We start from the raw sequence: 15,591 nt of genomic DNA on the forward strand, positions 1-15,591 counted from the left end.
AGGCACATATTTAATATTTATATCGTCACAGTATTTTCCTATTAGGTTCATGCAGTGGAATATGCATCTCCCCTGATTTATTTATACACGTCTTATCCATCTCTTCTAATATCATAAAGAGAGACATTAGCATCAGAGGTGAATTTCCTTGTGGAGAATGCATCTCCCTTGAATCATGGATATATGTATTTAGGCAAGCACGCCTTAATTATGAACTAATTGGTACCAATATTATATTGTGGTTATAGGCACATATTAGTATTTATAGCATCACAGTATTATTTTGCCTGGCTTATCTAGTGGAGAATTTATTTCCCTTGATTTATTCATATATGTATTGTCTGTTTTTCTCTTTGTTGTATTGTCTTTAGTTGCTCATCTTTTTAATACCATATTGAATAAAGGTTAATTTTTAAATTCGCTGATATCAGCTATACCTCCATACCTATTGTGTGCCCCCACAAAGAGTCCCTTTTTTCCTTTTCTCTGTGGTTTTCACTAATATAACTGTGGCAGAGATAGAAGGCACTCAATGACTATTCAGCAATGTAATCAGTCTTGATAAAGGAGCTTTCTACTTCAGGGTCCATAGGGGGTCCACAGGGTTGACCTTGGGGTATAGCTGGATCTGGATCCACGGAAACCACGCAGTTAAAGCTTTGCTGCTCCCAGGATGCACTTGGGTCCGTCCTCCTCTATACCCCGCCCCCGGCCACAGGCACCTCAGTTTTAGTTGGTGCCCGGCCGGAGTCGGGTCACCCTGGGCAGTGGGGCTGCATAAGCAGCCCCTAAGCTTTAATTAAATTTTTTTACAAAGAAGAAGATTTTATTATTTTATTTTTTACTATCTTCAGAGCGGCAGCATAAGACTGTCCATCTGGACGTCCATGCTGCCGCTCCAACAGCCCCGCTGGCGCTGCGACGCCAGTACTGATCTGGGGATCGCAGCGGGACCCCGGAGTCAGTACTAGCGTGGGTCCGGGAGCTCCCACTGACTGCTGCCGGATTCTACGGGGCCAGGTAAGCCACGTGTAGCGCTTCGCGCTGCACGCGGGGGGTAAATGCAGTCTTTCAGCCGCCGGTCTCTGGGGACAGACCGGCGGCGCTAGTAGCGGCGGCGGGCTCCCCCTCTTCAGGAATACCCCGCGTGACCGCTGGCCCCCGGGGTGTAAGTACCGGCGGGGAACCGGCTTCCCTGGGGGTTTAGTACTAGCAGGGGAGGCAGCCTTCCCTGCTTTAGTGGCTCCTCCCCTCAGCCCAGCGCGCCTTCTCTCATGTGTGCTGGCGTCGCTGGGCTGTTATCTCCTGGCCACTCCTCCTCAGTGCTCTCTGGTGGCCATCTTCCAGGCAGCATCGCAGAGCTCCCAGGCGGATACAGTGGACCAGTCCCCCTGCGTACCTCTCCCCCTGCAAAGGACAGTGTTCACAGCGCTATAGCCCTCCCAGACACTGAATCTGGGAGGTTGATTGTAGCTGAAGGTGCAGTGAGTATAACTTCCTGCATGGTATGTGACTATTGCTAGTGCTGCTGTCTGTGCTTTTTCTACTTACTGTCAGCTTTTTACCTATACCTTTCCTTCTACGGCCCGCGGGTGCGTGGGGGAGGGGTGTTCTTTCTGTATACCTCACTTATATAGATCTACGTATTTGTGAGGTCTGTCACATACTGCGGTGTGCTACTCAGTACCAGATTGTGGGCTGTTTGTGTTGCATACTTGGGAGTGCGCACGTGTTATACGCCTTTACCTCTTTTCGGTGATACATTTTTTATTGCAAAAGCTGCGGATACACAGTTGCCTGAGCAGTTGCCGCCTGTCGGTCCATTCGGCTATGAGAGTTCTGGGGTCCATGGTGTCGACATTCGACATGGTGGAATTTGCCCAGTTCCATTCCCGGCCCCTGCAGGGGCTGATTCTATCGGAATGGAACGGGTTAGCTCACCGGATCCGCTCTCAGATGCTGGTGTTGTCCCCGGAGGTTCAGCAGTCTTTGGCTTGGTGGCTTCAGACAGCGCATCTGGTCGAGGGGCGCCCCTTTTGGATCCCGGACTGGGTCCTACTCACGACGGATGCCAGTCTCTGGGGTTGGGGGGCAGTGACCGGCTCATTATCGCTTCAGGGTCGTTGGTCCGCGGAAGAAGCACTTCTCCCCATCAACATCCTGGAACTGCGGGCAGTATACAGGGCCCTGCAGTCGTCCGGCCCCGCTCTTCACGGAAGGGCGGTTCAGGTGCAGTCCGACAATGCCACCACGCTGGCATACATCAACCACCAAGGGGGAACTCGCAGTCGGGCAGCAATGTCGGAGGTGTCTCGCATTCTTGCTTGGGCGGAGTGTCACATTCCAGCGATCTCGGCAGTCTTCATTCCCAGAGTCCTCAATTGGGAGGCGGACTTCCTCAGCCGTCACGACGTGCATCCTGGGGAATGGTCGCTTCACCCAGAGGTGTTTCAGCTACTCGTGGACAGGTGGGGGCTGCCGGAGCTGGACTTGATGGCCTCCCGTCACAATCACAAGTTGCCCGTTTACGGGTCAAGGACAAGAGACGCAGGCGCCTGTCTGGTAGACTCACTGTCGGTGAAATGGACGTTTCACCTGGCGTATCTGTTTCCTCCGATATCCCTGCTTCCTCGGGTTCTGCGGAAATTCAAGCAGGACGGCGGCACGCTCATGCTGGTAGCTCCGGCGTGGCCCAGACGTCCTTGGTACTCCGATCTGAGGTGCCTCTCCATCGACGCTCCGTACCTTCTTCCTCAGCGTCGGGACCTGTTGTCTCAAGGGCCCTGCCTTTACCCGGATCTGGGTCGGCTGTCTTTGACGGCGTGGCTCTTGAGACAGCCGTCTTGAGGTCTAGGGGTTTCTCCAGTTCGGTCATTGGTACCATGCTTAGGGCACGCAAGCCTGCTTCCGCGCGGATTTACCACAGGGTGTGGCGCACTTATTTTCAGTGGTGTGAATCCAGAAACTATGATCCGCAGGTGTTCCGGGTTTCCAGAATCTTGGAATTTCTTCAATCGGGTTTGGACCTCGGCTTACGCCTGGCCTCTCTGAAGGTTCATGTGTCTGCTTTGTCCGTGTGGTTTCAGCGACGGATTGCTACACTGCCAGATGTTCACACCTTTTTCCAAGGTGTTCTCAGGATCCAGCCTCCCTTCATGCCGCCGGTGGCCCCTTGGGACTTGGTGGTGGTACTACGGGTCTTGCAGGGTACTCCTTTTGAGCCACTTGAGTCGGTGGAGCTCAAGTGGCTGACGTTTAAGACCGTTTTTCTCCTGCCAATTGCTTCTGCCAGGAGGGTGTCAGAATTGGGCGCGCTTTCCTGTCGCCCTCCTTTTCTGATTTTTCACCAGGACAGAGCGGTGCTCCGCACTCGTCCTGAGTTTTTGCCCAAAGCGGTCTCAAAGTTCCACATTAATCAGGAACTTGTTGTGCCAGCTTTTCAGTCACCTGATCTTTCAGCTGCTGAGGCTTCCTTAGATGTAGTCTGCTTTGGTTAGGAAGTCGGATTCTTTGTTTGTCCTCTTCGGTTTTCACAAGAGGGGTTGGCCTGCCAACAAGCAAACGTTAGCCCGTTGGCTTCGTTCCGTTATTTGTTAGGCTTATGCACAGGAGGGTTTACCTGTGCCAGCCTCTGTTAAGGCTCATTCCACTTGTTCTGTGGGTCCCTCTTGGGCTGCTAGACGTGGCGCCTCCGCTGTTCAGCTGTGTAAGGCGGCCACTTGGTCTTCAATTCAAACGTTTTTGAGGTTCTATGCGTTTGACACCTTCGCCTCTCAGGATGCATCCTTTGGGCGCCGGGTACTCCTTTCAGCACAGGAGCGTCCCCGCCCTTAGTTGAACTGCTTTGGGAGATCCCCAAGGTCAACCCTGTGGACCCCCTATGGACCCTGAAGTAGAAAACAAGAGATATGGTAAGAACTTACCTTTGTTATCTCTGTTTCTACGAAGTCCATAGGGTCCACAGGGCGCCCGCCCTGACGCACCTGGCTTCAAATGGGCTGTGTGGCTGGTCACCGGTTTTCCGTCTCCCATTTCTGTGAGTATGGTTTCTTGTGTGTTCCAGTCTTCCTTCTCTCTGTTTAGTCTCCTCCTCCGGCCTTAGCTGCTTACCAACTGAGGTGCCTGTGGCCGGGGGCGGGGTATAGAGGAGGACGGACCCAAGTGCATCCTGGGAGCAGCAAAGCTTTAACTGCGTGGTGCCCGTGGATCCAGATCCAGCTATACCCCAAGGTCAACCCTGTGGACCCTATGGACTTCGTAGAAATTGAGATAACAAAGGTAAGTTCTTACCATATCTCTTGTTTTTATACTCCGTAAGGTTGATTGTACTACAGACAGTGGACCTCATTTAGAGTCGGTCGTAAGCGGCCGATCGGTCGTACGCATCCGATGTTTCCAAACCACGCTTGCGCACGGTTAGTTGTGCGCATGTGAGTACGAGGCTTGATTGACATGAAAGGCCGTTTGTGGGTGTTGACGGAGTGGTGGTCTGAAAACGCAGGCGTGCCTCAGCGTTTTGAGGGCGTTTTAGGGGCGTACATAAATTACCTGCTACGACCGACATAGAAGGCCAGAAGTAGTAAAATGTCACTCTGCGAGCAGGTTCGAGGCCTGGCTGATCATACAGCTTGAGGTTGTTTACTTGCTCTCTCAAGCCCCAGAGTACAATCGATACTATTGAATGTTATTGATGTTAGGATTGATGTTTCTATTTTGAGCCACACAATGCAAGCAGCTAATAATCGTTTGTTGAAGCTAATAACACTGCTAATTGGCTTGTAATTGATTCAGCTGCGTTTGCATTAGCGAATAATAAGAATACATAAATTTCATGGGGATGGCTTTTTATGCGTTTTTTTTTTTTTTTTTTTTGTAATTTGCATTATTTAGCCTGCACCAGTCTTTTCATATCCTCTGCTATTTCAATACCTTGATTAACCATGTATATTTTTCATTATTAAATCAGACACAATTTCATTAGTTTGTTCAATATTTATTTATTTATTTTTTTCAAGAATATATATATTACATTTTTTTGCATTTGGCAGCATGCAAAAAATAGAGAAATTTAAAAAAAAACCAACACTTTAGAACAGTAATTAAACAATTGTCAACAAGCTAGTAACAAGCTGATCGATAGAGCATGGAAACATGACTTGTGGCCATCAACACAACACAAGCGGCCGCAACCATCAGAAGAAAATTAACATACAGCGACTGACAACGATTGACTCGATTGCTAGCTGATATCACTCGCTAGCTAGCTAGAGGAGGTGCTTTGTTCATGGGCGTCACTTTGGTTGCGACCGACCGGCCTTTCCTTTTTCAGTTTCTCAGTCGTTAGGCGTACGACCGAGCGGCCGCTTTCGACCGACTTTGAATGAGGTCCAGTGTCTGTGTTTTCATTACATTGCTGAAGAGTCTTTTGCTGGGTACACACTGGACGATATATTGGCCAATTTATTGATCGGCCAATATATCTGGTGGCCGTCGGTCATTGTGTACAGACGATATGGCTGTGAATAAAGGGCCTGATTCAGAGCCGGACGCTCTGACAGAGCGCTCGCTCTGAATCAGGGTCGGCCTTCTGTGTTTATAGAGCGGCCTCCTGGCCGCTCGCATAGCTGTGGGTGACCACCCACAGCTACAGCGAGCGGCCAGGAAGATGGTCGCGATGGTCAAGACAATCGCGACTATCGGGCTTGCCACGAGACCCTTGTGGTAGGGTCACTTTGCCGCAAGCCCTAGAGTGCTTTCGGCTCTACCAGAGCCGAAAGCACTCCCACTGACATCACTTGTTCATCTGGGCAGCCACTCCCCTGGCCCGCCCACAAAGGGGGCGTGCTGTCACTCAACATCGACAGCACGCCCCCTTTGGTACGAGACCCGGAGCGACGGTTTGTCTGTCGCTATCCGGGTCTCGTGCATGCGCACGACGGAGCTGGCTCCGTCGTGCGCATGCGCATTGGGCCACCATCGACCCGCTTGCAAGCGCATAGCGCTTGCGAGCGGGTCTGAATCAGGCCCAAAATCGTTCACAGACATATCGCATTGACCGTGCTGCACAGTTAATGGACAGATATGTCTGCAGCAGACTTGTCGACATTTAGCTCCCTCCTTCCGGGAGGGAGGTGACGGGCTTACAGAGCAGAGGGCGTGGCACGTTCAAACTGGGCGGGACCCGGCAGTGACTCGTCATTGGGGGCGGAGCATGGGGTGTGACAGCGCAATTGCGTAATCGTGGCTCCACCCCCTCTTCACAATGCCGATATTAATGGCATTGCGGAGCCACGATGACGCAAATCGCGTCATCGCCCCCTCCCCGCTGCCGGGCTTTATACTTACAACTGCGGGGGGTGCAGACACGTCGCCGGAGGTCGGGAGACTTGTCTGCCTTCCCGGGAGGCCGGGAGCGGCACCCGATTTTCAGGAGGCTCCTGGCCAAATCGGGAGGGTGGGCAAGTATGGTTTGCAGACATATCTGTCCATCGGCAAGTGTGTACGAGCGGTCTGCAGACCGCTCTTACACACACAGCGGCAGCCGCGGGGAGGAGCCTCCGACCCGCCTCCCTACTAGCGGGACCCGTGGCTGCCAGATAGATGATGGCCGTTCAGTGTGTATGAGCGACCATCATCTAAAGATACATCTGCCGATCACTCGATCTGCAGATATATCTTACAGGTGTGTACCCACCTTTTGAGTGTCTTCTATCTCTGCCACAGTTATATATATTATTTATATGTTATATATTTTTACTTGTGATTCATTGTTTTGTTTTTTTATATATATTTAAATGCACAGTTCTTAACATATATATTTCATTTTTAAACATTTATAATGAGCTGCTTTTACAACAAGCGCAAGATATTTATTTTATTTTTTTATAGTACAGGTAATGTCAGTGATGGCATAGTACAGGTAAGGTCAGGGGGGCCATAGTACAGGTAAGGTCAGGGGGGCCATAGCGCAGGTAATTTCAGTGAGGGCATAGTACAGGTAAGGTCAGTGAGGGCATAGTACATTTAAGGTCAGTGGGGGCATAGAGCAGGTAATTTCAGTGGGGGCATAGAGCAGGTAAGGTCAGTGAGGGCATAGTATATGTAAGGTCAGTGATGGCATAGTACAGGTAAGGTCAGTGAGGGCATAGTACAGGTAAGGTCAGTGAGGGTATAGCATATGTAAGGTCAGTGAGGGAATAGTACATTTAAGGTCAGTGGGGGCATAGAGCAGGTAAGGACAGTGGTGGCATAGTGCAGGTAAGGTCAGGGGGGCCATAGCGCAGTTAAGGTCAGTGATGGCATAGTACAGGTAAGGTCACTAGGGGAACCATGCAGGTAAGGTCAGTGAGAGCATAGTACATGTAAGATCAGTGAGGGCATAGTACAGGTAAGGTCAGTGAGGGCATAGTACATTTAAGGTCAGTGGGGGCATAGAGCAGGTAATTTCAGTGGGGGCATAGTGCAGGTAAGGTCAGTGAGGGCATAGTACAGGTAAGGTCAGTGAGGGTATAGCATATGTAAGGTCAGTGAGGGAATAGTACATTTAAGGTCAGTGGGGGCATAGAGCAGGTAAGGACAGTGGTGGCATAGTGCAGGTAAGGTCAGGGGGGCCATAGCGCAGTTAAGGTCAGTGATGGCATAGTACAGGTAAGGTCACTAGGGGAACCGTGCAGGTAAGGTCAGTGAGAGCATAGTACATGTAAGATCAGTGAGGGCATAGTACATGTAACGTAAGCAGGGGCATAGAGCAAGTAAGGTCAGTGGTGGCATAGTGCAGGTAAAGTAAGTGGTGGAATAGTGCAGGTAAGGTAAGTGGTGGCATACTGCAGGTAAGGTCAGTGGTGGCATAGTACAGGTAAGGTCAGTGGTGGCATAGTGCAGGTAAGGTCAGTGGTGGCATAGTATAGGTAAGGTAACTGGGGGCATAGTGCAGGTAAGGTAACTGGGGGCAAAGAGCAGGTAAGGTCAGTGGTGGCATAGAGCAGGTAAGGTCAGTGGTGGCATAGTACAGGTAAGGTAACTGGGGGCACAGTGCAGGTAAGGTAAGTTGTGGCATAGTGCAGGTAAGGTCAGTAAAAGGATAGTACAGGTAAAGTGAGCATGGGCATAGTACAGGTAAGGTCAGCAGGGGCATAGTGCAAGTAAGCTCAGTGGGGGCATAGAATAGGTAAGGTAAGGTCAGTGGCGGCATCAGGAGCGTATCTAGACTTGTGCTGTCCGGGGATGTTGTGTGTGTGTATATATGTATATATATATATATATATATATATATATATATACATATATATATATACACTGTATATACACACACACACATAAATACACATACACTTGTATGTTTACATATATATATATATATACATATATATATATATATACACACACACGTGTGTATATATAGAGTATATTTATATATATATATCTATATATACACACATATATATATTTATACACACATATATACAGTATATATATCTATATATATACGCGAGGAGGTTCGGTCCGGCACTCCTTCATAAAACAAATAACTTGCTCCGGTGCCCTCAGTGAACGCTGACATTCTAGAACAAAAAAGGCTGCAGCACTCTGAGACTTATAGCAAGATAAATATATTACATAGTGTCACATGAAGCAAACCAACGTTTTGGAGTGATAAGCCCCTTTGTTCACACCTTGACAAAGGGGCTTATCTATATATATATATATACACACATATATACAGTATGTGTATATATATATATATATATATATATATATATATACATATACACACACATATATATATATATATATACACATATACACACACATATAAATATGTACACATATACACACATATAAATATATACACATATATATACTTTACATATATATATATAATATATGTCCTTGATGATAGCATACCCTCGTACTCCTCTAAGTCATCTACTGTACCTCAGACACCCTCCTCCCACACACATAACCCCAAGCATCGGTTGAGCAACCTACTGTACTTGTGTCTGTCTGTAGCCAGGTCCGACTCCGTAGAGAGCTGGTGCGGGTCACTGGGAAGGGGGCACGGCCTAATCACGGGAGGTATGGCCACGCCCCCTTAGGGGGAAAACAGGCTTTTTGCAGCATAGTGCGCACGTCATATATCCGGTTCCCCCGGCTGCAAGCGGTGTGAATAGAGGTAACCTGAGCAGATCACTCAGGCTGCTTGCCTGTGTACAGTGGCTGTGTGTTACTGGGGGGCGATCGCCCAGATCGCCCCCCTCCCCTAGATCCGCCACTGGGCGGCATAGTGCAGGTCAGGCCAGTGGGGGCATTGTACAGGTGAGGTCAGTGGTGGCATAGAGCAGGTAAGGTCAGTATGGGCATAGTGCAGGTAATATCAGTGGGGGCATAGTAGGTAAGGTCAGTGGTGGCATAGTGCAGGTAATGTCAGTGGGGTCATAGTACAGGTAACATCAATAGGGGCATTGTAGGTAATGTCAGTGGGGTCATAGTACAGGTAAGATCAGTGGTGGCATGGAGCAGGTAAGGTCAGGGGGACCATAGCGCAGGTAAGATCAGTGCTGGGACAGTGCAGGAAAAGTCAGTAGGGGTATAGCGCAGATAAGATCAGTGGCAGTATAGTGTAAGTAGTGACATAATAAAAGGAGATGAATGAGTGGAGAGGGGATAAATCAATGTGATAATCAGTAGTGACAGTGCTGGTATAATCAGTAATGTAAATGTAATGGTGTTAGTAGTCTGACCTGACAACTGAACACAGAAAAAAAGGAGATTTGCCCCCCAGCACACTGCAGCAAAAACAATACTTAAATCCTACATGATAATAGTGATTCAGAGGTATTAGTTACATACATTTGCAAATATATGAATAAGCGCCAGGCCAATCGTCAAGGCTCCTCTATACAGGCGTCCCTAGCATTAAGGGGTTCACGTCCGAGAAGCAAGGCACCCCAAAAAAATTCCAACCAAGGGCCATCCCCAGGGCATCACACGAAAAAGGGAAAAAGGTGATAGTGAAGTATAAAGAAAAGATGTGTAAGTATAAATCAATAAGTGTTAATGAAATGAGAAAGAATTAAAATGACACAAATAATATACAAACAAATAGAAAAGTGATAAAAGTATTCTATGTGAATTAAGTGGTGATGCCATGAGAAAGGCCCAGTCAGAACCCCCCTGGGGGCCCCACTCCCAAACGCTCACCCCAAAATAATTATTGCTACATAATGGTAGCACCCACTCTGGGTCATATAATTACAATTGATGTACTGCATGATAACAGTACATATAAAAGCTGAGAGCTAACTTACCTTGGAGGTACCCCAAAAAACCTCCACATAGCACTATAAGCATCAGCACATCCTCCTAATGCTGACTGCCTTCATGCCTCTCCAAACTTGACCTGACAACTGTTCTACCTCTGCATGTATTATTATAATGTATCTCATTCTCACACTGTAATCTCCTATGTCTGAGATTTTCTCTCACACACAATTACTCTGATTCTCGGCTCAGCTCATTGATAGATCTTACGTTGCAGCGCTGGTCTCAAGGCAGCCTCTTCGGCACAGGAGCTGGTGTAAGTCTCCCCTGCTGGCGTATTCCATCACGAAACCAAAGATGTTCTATCAGAGGACACAGACAGTACAGTCACAATAATCACCAACCTCTTACAGAGTGACTACTGTATCTCATTATAAATGTGTGGGGAAATTATTTTAAAGCAAGCTCTAAATATGTATTTAGCCATTCTTCCCATGGCAATAAAACATACTATGATATATATGTATAAATCAAGTCGCAGGTGGCACTCACAGTAGCATTCACAGCAAGAATAATAAACAGGCACAGGAGGAAATCAGTTCTGCACATGTATAGTGGGTGTGGTGCCATATGGACACTGGTAGGTGGGTGGCAATGCCACTGGGGCTCTTTTACCACTAGGGAGTGGGGGAGTGATGCCACTTGTGATCTATTCCCACTTGGGGATCTCTCTCCACTTGGGGATCTATTGCCACTGGTGGGTGTATGGTCAATTATGGACACTGGGGGACACCCCGTAGGTGCATTTTTTGGTTAATAACATAGTTAAATGTTTGTAAAAAGATGTTCTTGACTTCATCATATATTTAAAACATCAACAATTTTTCATAATGGTTTTGAAAAAAATAATTGTCATTTGTTAGGTGTCAGTCTTGAAAATAGTCCCAGAAATACACCGACCTAGTTACACGTTATGGGAGTCTCTAACATGGGGAAGACAGAGATGTTACCATTGTGCAGTTTGGCACATCCTCATGACATGCCTTGTGCCTGCTGCATTGTGTCTCTCCCTACGTAGCCTCCATTCTCATACACATAGATTGGCACAAGTTATAAAAGCTGTCAGACAGACCTTAGATACATTTTACATATATAGTTATTTAATTTATGCTTTCTGATTGATTGTGCAAAATCCTCAGGAAGATTTCCTCAGGCACAAAAAACAGAAAGTTTTACATGTATGACCTATTCCTAATACAGCACCATAAGGCTCAGCGTTACACTCATGGTAATACCTTGGTCTGGACAGTGAGCAGGCTGCGGATAAGGAAGGGGCTTCCTGAGGCGACATGAAGAGCTCTTCTCTCCACCTCAGCTCTCTGATCTTCTGCTCCCGACCGGCCACTGTTGTTCAAGATCTTTATTGCCACCTTCCTCTTGCTCACACTGTCATACGCCAGCAGTACCTGTGTGTTACAGGCATAGAGATGTTGCATGGTCAGGGGGAAAAATGGCAGCTCATATGTATATATTAGTGTATTAGGGATACATGTGATGTGTATATTAGGGATACATGTGATGGGATTGATAACGCCAGAATATGTGACCGTTCATATTCCTTCAGCAATTCACAAATATATGCATGATTATGTCTTTCATTATTTTCATTGCAATTAAAAGTATATCAGTATATATATATTAGTTGTAAGTTGCAGAGGACCGTCACGTGTCGAATGGCCGCAGGCCTAGAGATGAGGTTTACCCTCTCTGTAAAGTAGGCAGGTGTGTGTCTGAAGCAACAGTTATTATTGGTTAATATTGTTTGATCTAAAAGGTATAAGTGTTATTACGGAAATAGGTATAAATCAGAACTGTAGAAAACTATTTCTTTACTAGCCAAGACAGAATCATGGGTTAGTTTAATACTAACAGACTAGAAGGCAGCATGTCTCAGATCTGTCTAAAGGGAGCTAATCAGAACAGCCTTGGCCTATAAGCGGTCACCAATATTTTGAGAACATAGAAAGGAGATTATAGGTTTTGTTATGATTAAAACATATTATCAGTGAAATGTTTAGTGCGCATGAATATTGAATTAATTAATTAATATTCGTCATTTTAGAATATGTCAGTAGCAAAGAGGAAAAAGTATAAAAGATTGATCAAAAAGGGGAGGGGTCGGTCAGTCGGGCTGAGCAGGAGAGATCGTAGGTCGTGAGAGTGGCGGGGCGCTGGGCTGTAAGTATAAACAGGGCTGACTGTCACCTTGTGCATCTCTGCTAGGCATTGCACATAGTCATTTTCTCACTGTTGCTGAACTTGTTGTTTTTTTATGTTGTAAGTCTGCTTTGACATTAATACCATAATACATGTATAATTCATTTGCTTTTTAAGTAAAACATTGTAATTTATTTTAAAGTTGGTATTGGTGTGAATTATTCCATTTCTTCTAATAATAAGTAAGGTTTAAAAACAATATCCAAAACACCTCGCGGTTATCGGTTGGAGGCCCCAGCGGGATACACCTGTTGACGCCCGCTGTATCGGTGATTCAGAGAGAGCGCACGGCAGTGAGTTATTTTGCTCATTAGATTATTTTTATTTTTAAAACGTGCAGTTTTTGTTTTTCTCTCTCCTTCGGTCATTGATATGATGGTTAAGTTAATTGCGCTGTATTGATTGTTTTGGATTTGTTTTGGTATAATTTGTTTCTCAAAATAAGGTTTTTCTCCATTGTGTAGTTTGTATAAGAAAGTTTTGTATTTGGAGAAATGGTGTTAGGAGGAGAGATTCCTCCCCTCCTTTTCTGGTCTGGGCAGTGTGCCCAATAGATAGGGAAAGTAAATGGGTTTTGCTGAGGTTTTTTTCCTTCCTTCCCCGTGCACTGAAATAGGTTGAGTGTAGAATAGAGAGGATTTCTTTTTTTAATTTGCAAGTTAAGTGATTATCTTGGCATTTTTGTTAGTTGAGATATCTATTTCTGAAATTATTGGTAGATTGATGTTTATTTTAGGGAAGTTTTATTGATACCTTCTATTTTCTTTTTCTGCTCACTCTGAGAACTGTTTTTTTTGCGCAAACCAGTTTTTTCCTTCTTCATTTTTCTTCCTTCCCTGCTCTGTATGAAAGAGTGACGTATGATTGGTTGAATGACGTGTGATTGGGTAATTGGCTGTCCTTCACGGCGGCAGGGTCTGGAAAGGACCCCACCCGAGTATCGCTTACGGCTTCCGCTTGGAGTTGGGGTTAGTTTAGGGTCTTGTGTCAAAAAAAAAAAAAAAAACCTGTAGACAGCAGTGTATGCAACTTGTGTGAGTGATCTATAATTTTTTTTTTTCCCTCTTAAAAAAAAGAAGGGTTGCGCAATACTGTCTTTTATCTTTCCTCATTCTTCTGTCTTTTTCTTTCATTGACAGCCCCATTGACAGGGACCCCTGATGTGTCTTAGTTATGCATATGTTGCTGTGCTAGAGTTAGTTAGGGATTTGATTACCATAGATGAGTTTTTCATAATATTTTATGACATATGCAATGTTGTTGTTTTTTTGGAAATTGAGGTTTGAGGATTTCGATCCAATAGTGTTGTTAGACAGGGATTTGTCATTTCATTCGGTTTTTGGACTTGGGTTCCGACAGAAGCAGTTCATTAGAACTGTTGTTTGATTTCTGGTTTCCAGAAATTTGAAATTGTATTTGAGTAATTTTTCCCAGAAATTAGGGCAGTGCTACTGAGTTTTTATTTGGTGGTTGCTTTTGTGGTTATAAAGGAGATTTTGGATTGTGTCGGCAGGTGGTTAGGACGGGGAGCATTTGGTGAGCTAGCTTTTCTCATTTTCCCCTGTAGTATGCCTTGCATAAGAAGTGGAGTAGAGAGGCATGAATCTGGTTATGTGAATTGCGGGGTAATATTATAAACAAAGAAAAGAAATCCACGTGGTTAGTTATAAATTTACAGATACCTGATAACGAGGGCAGGTATAGACTTGTGTAGTTGCAAGTGATGCAAAAGGTGTCCTGAACCCTAATAAAGGGGGACACAAGGTAATTGAAGTACTGAATCTGTTAACGAGGTCAGATCGTACCTGAGATGTGTTTGGCCTGATAACGAAGGACAGGAAACACGATTAGGGTAGTTTTTTAGGGTAGTTTTTTGGGGTTTTCATTTTGACAGACGTGTCACAATTTTAAAGTGAAAGAAACAGTTAATCTCATTTGATTTTTAAAATGCAACATTATCTAGGTACTTGTATGGGATTGGAGTTGGTTCTTGTAAGTGTTAAGAGGGTAAGCGCAAGTGATTTGAGGGTGAAGAGGTTGATTGTAGCTTGATAAGCTACAGAGTATGGGGAGAATGGCGCGTGACGCACCTGGATGGTAATGGTTGTTTGATTGAAGGTGAGAAGGAATTGGTTTGGTGAAACGGAAAATTGTTGCCAGGGTAGTTTACCATGAAATTGTAAAGGTATCCCACTAACAAACTTGTACTTAAGAAAGAATTAAGTTTCTCATTACAAGTGTAAAAGCTTATTTGAGGAGCTGGAAGAGTGTTCCCGTTTCAAGGTCATAGAGATTAGCTGTTTGAGAGAAATAAAAAATGCGGTTTTATTTTTGCAGCAGAGCGAGAGAAAGACATTTTTTTTTAATATGGCATCGAGTGAGTTGCCAAGAGTTACAAGGGTAGTTATTTAAAAAAAATCTGTTTAAAGAAATGCAACAGAGGATGGGGAATAAAATTAGTGTTATGCGGGATCTAGGAATAATAATAAAACAAAATCATATGTAATTAGGAATGACAAGTATGTATGCAGTTATGAAAGACAGGTATGGAGATGAGCGTGTGAGGTTTGTTGCAGGGTGGGGTGGGATGACCGGATGGACCTCTGGTCGTTTCCCCATGGCTGCACATTTAACCAATCTGTTTTGAAGGCTTTGAAAGCAACAGTCATTTTGTCTAAGTTGGTAAAGAATAGGGTTAGGTATTTGCAATGTCTGGCAATATGGCAGCAGGAGGCTAAGAGGTGGAACAAGGTGGCAGTCAGCCAACAGCACCGGCAGCGCCCCCGGCTGGCCCAGCTGACCCCCTTTTGTTTTTTATTTTGTTTTTTTTCAAGATTTGAACCCCAGAGACTCCAGTCTCTGGTGATGACAATGTTGATGTAACGCTTAAGCTTATTGCTTTCTCTATGCTTGTTTATTTTAATCAATAATACCAAGATTTGTACCTCACAGACTATTGTCTCTGAAGCTAATTTAAATGTCTAAGCTTACTGCTATAGTTATGCCTGTTTATTCTATTCAACAATTTGTTTATGACTATTTCCCAGAAGTGAA

The 15,591-nt window shown here is 45.4% G+C and overlaps 1 protein-coding gene across 1 annotated transcript in view; it reads right to left on the reverse strand.

The window, feature by feature from the left end:
* Positions 1-15,591, reverse strand: part of LOC148515406 (protein kinase C delta type-like) — a 47,444-nt gene that overhangs the window by 6,415 nt on the left and 25,438 nt on the right. Inside the window, exons 3-4 of the mRNA XM_088480120.1 lie at positions 11,556-11,726; positions 10,531-10,622 (exon numbers count right to left, since the gene is read on the reverse strand). Coding sequence (XP_088336246.1) covers positions 10,531-10,622; positions 11,556-11,726 — 263 coding nt within the window. The remainder of the gene's footprint in view (positions 1-10,530; positions 10,623-11,555; positions 11,727-15,591) is intronic.

Source organism: Taudactylus pleione, unplaced genomic scaffold (genome assembly GCF_031769625.1).
Source record: "Taudactylus pleione unplaced genomic scaffold, aTauple2 ptg000250l, whole genome shotgun sequence".
Taxonomy (NCBI): Eukaryota; Metazoa; Chordata; class Amphibia; order Anura; family Myobatrachidae; genus Taudactylus; species Taudactylus pleione.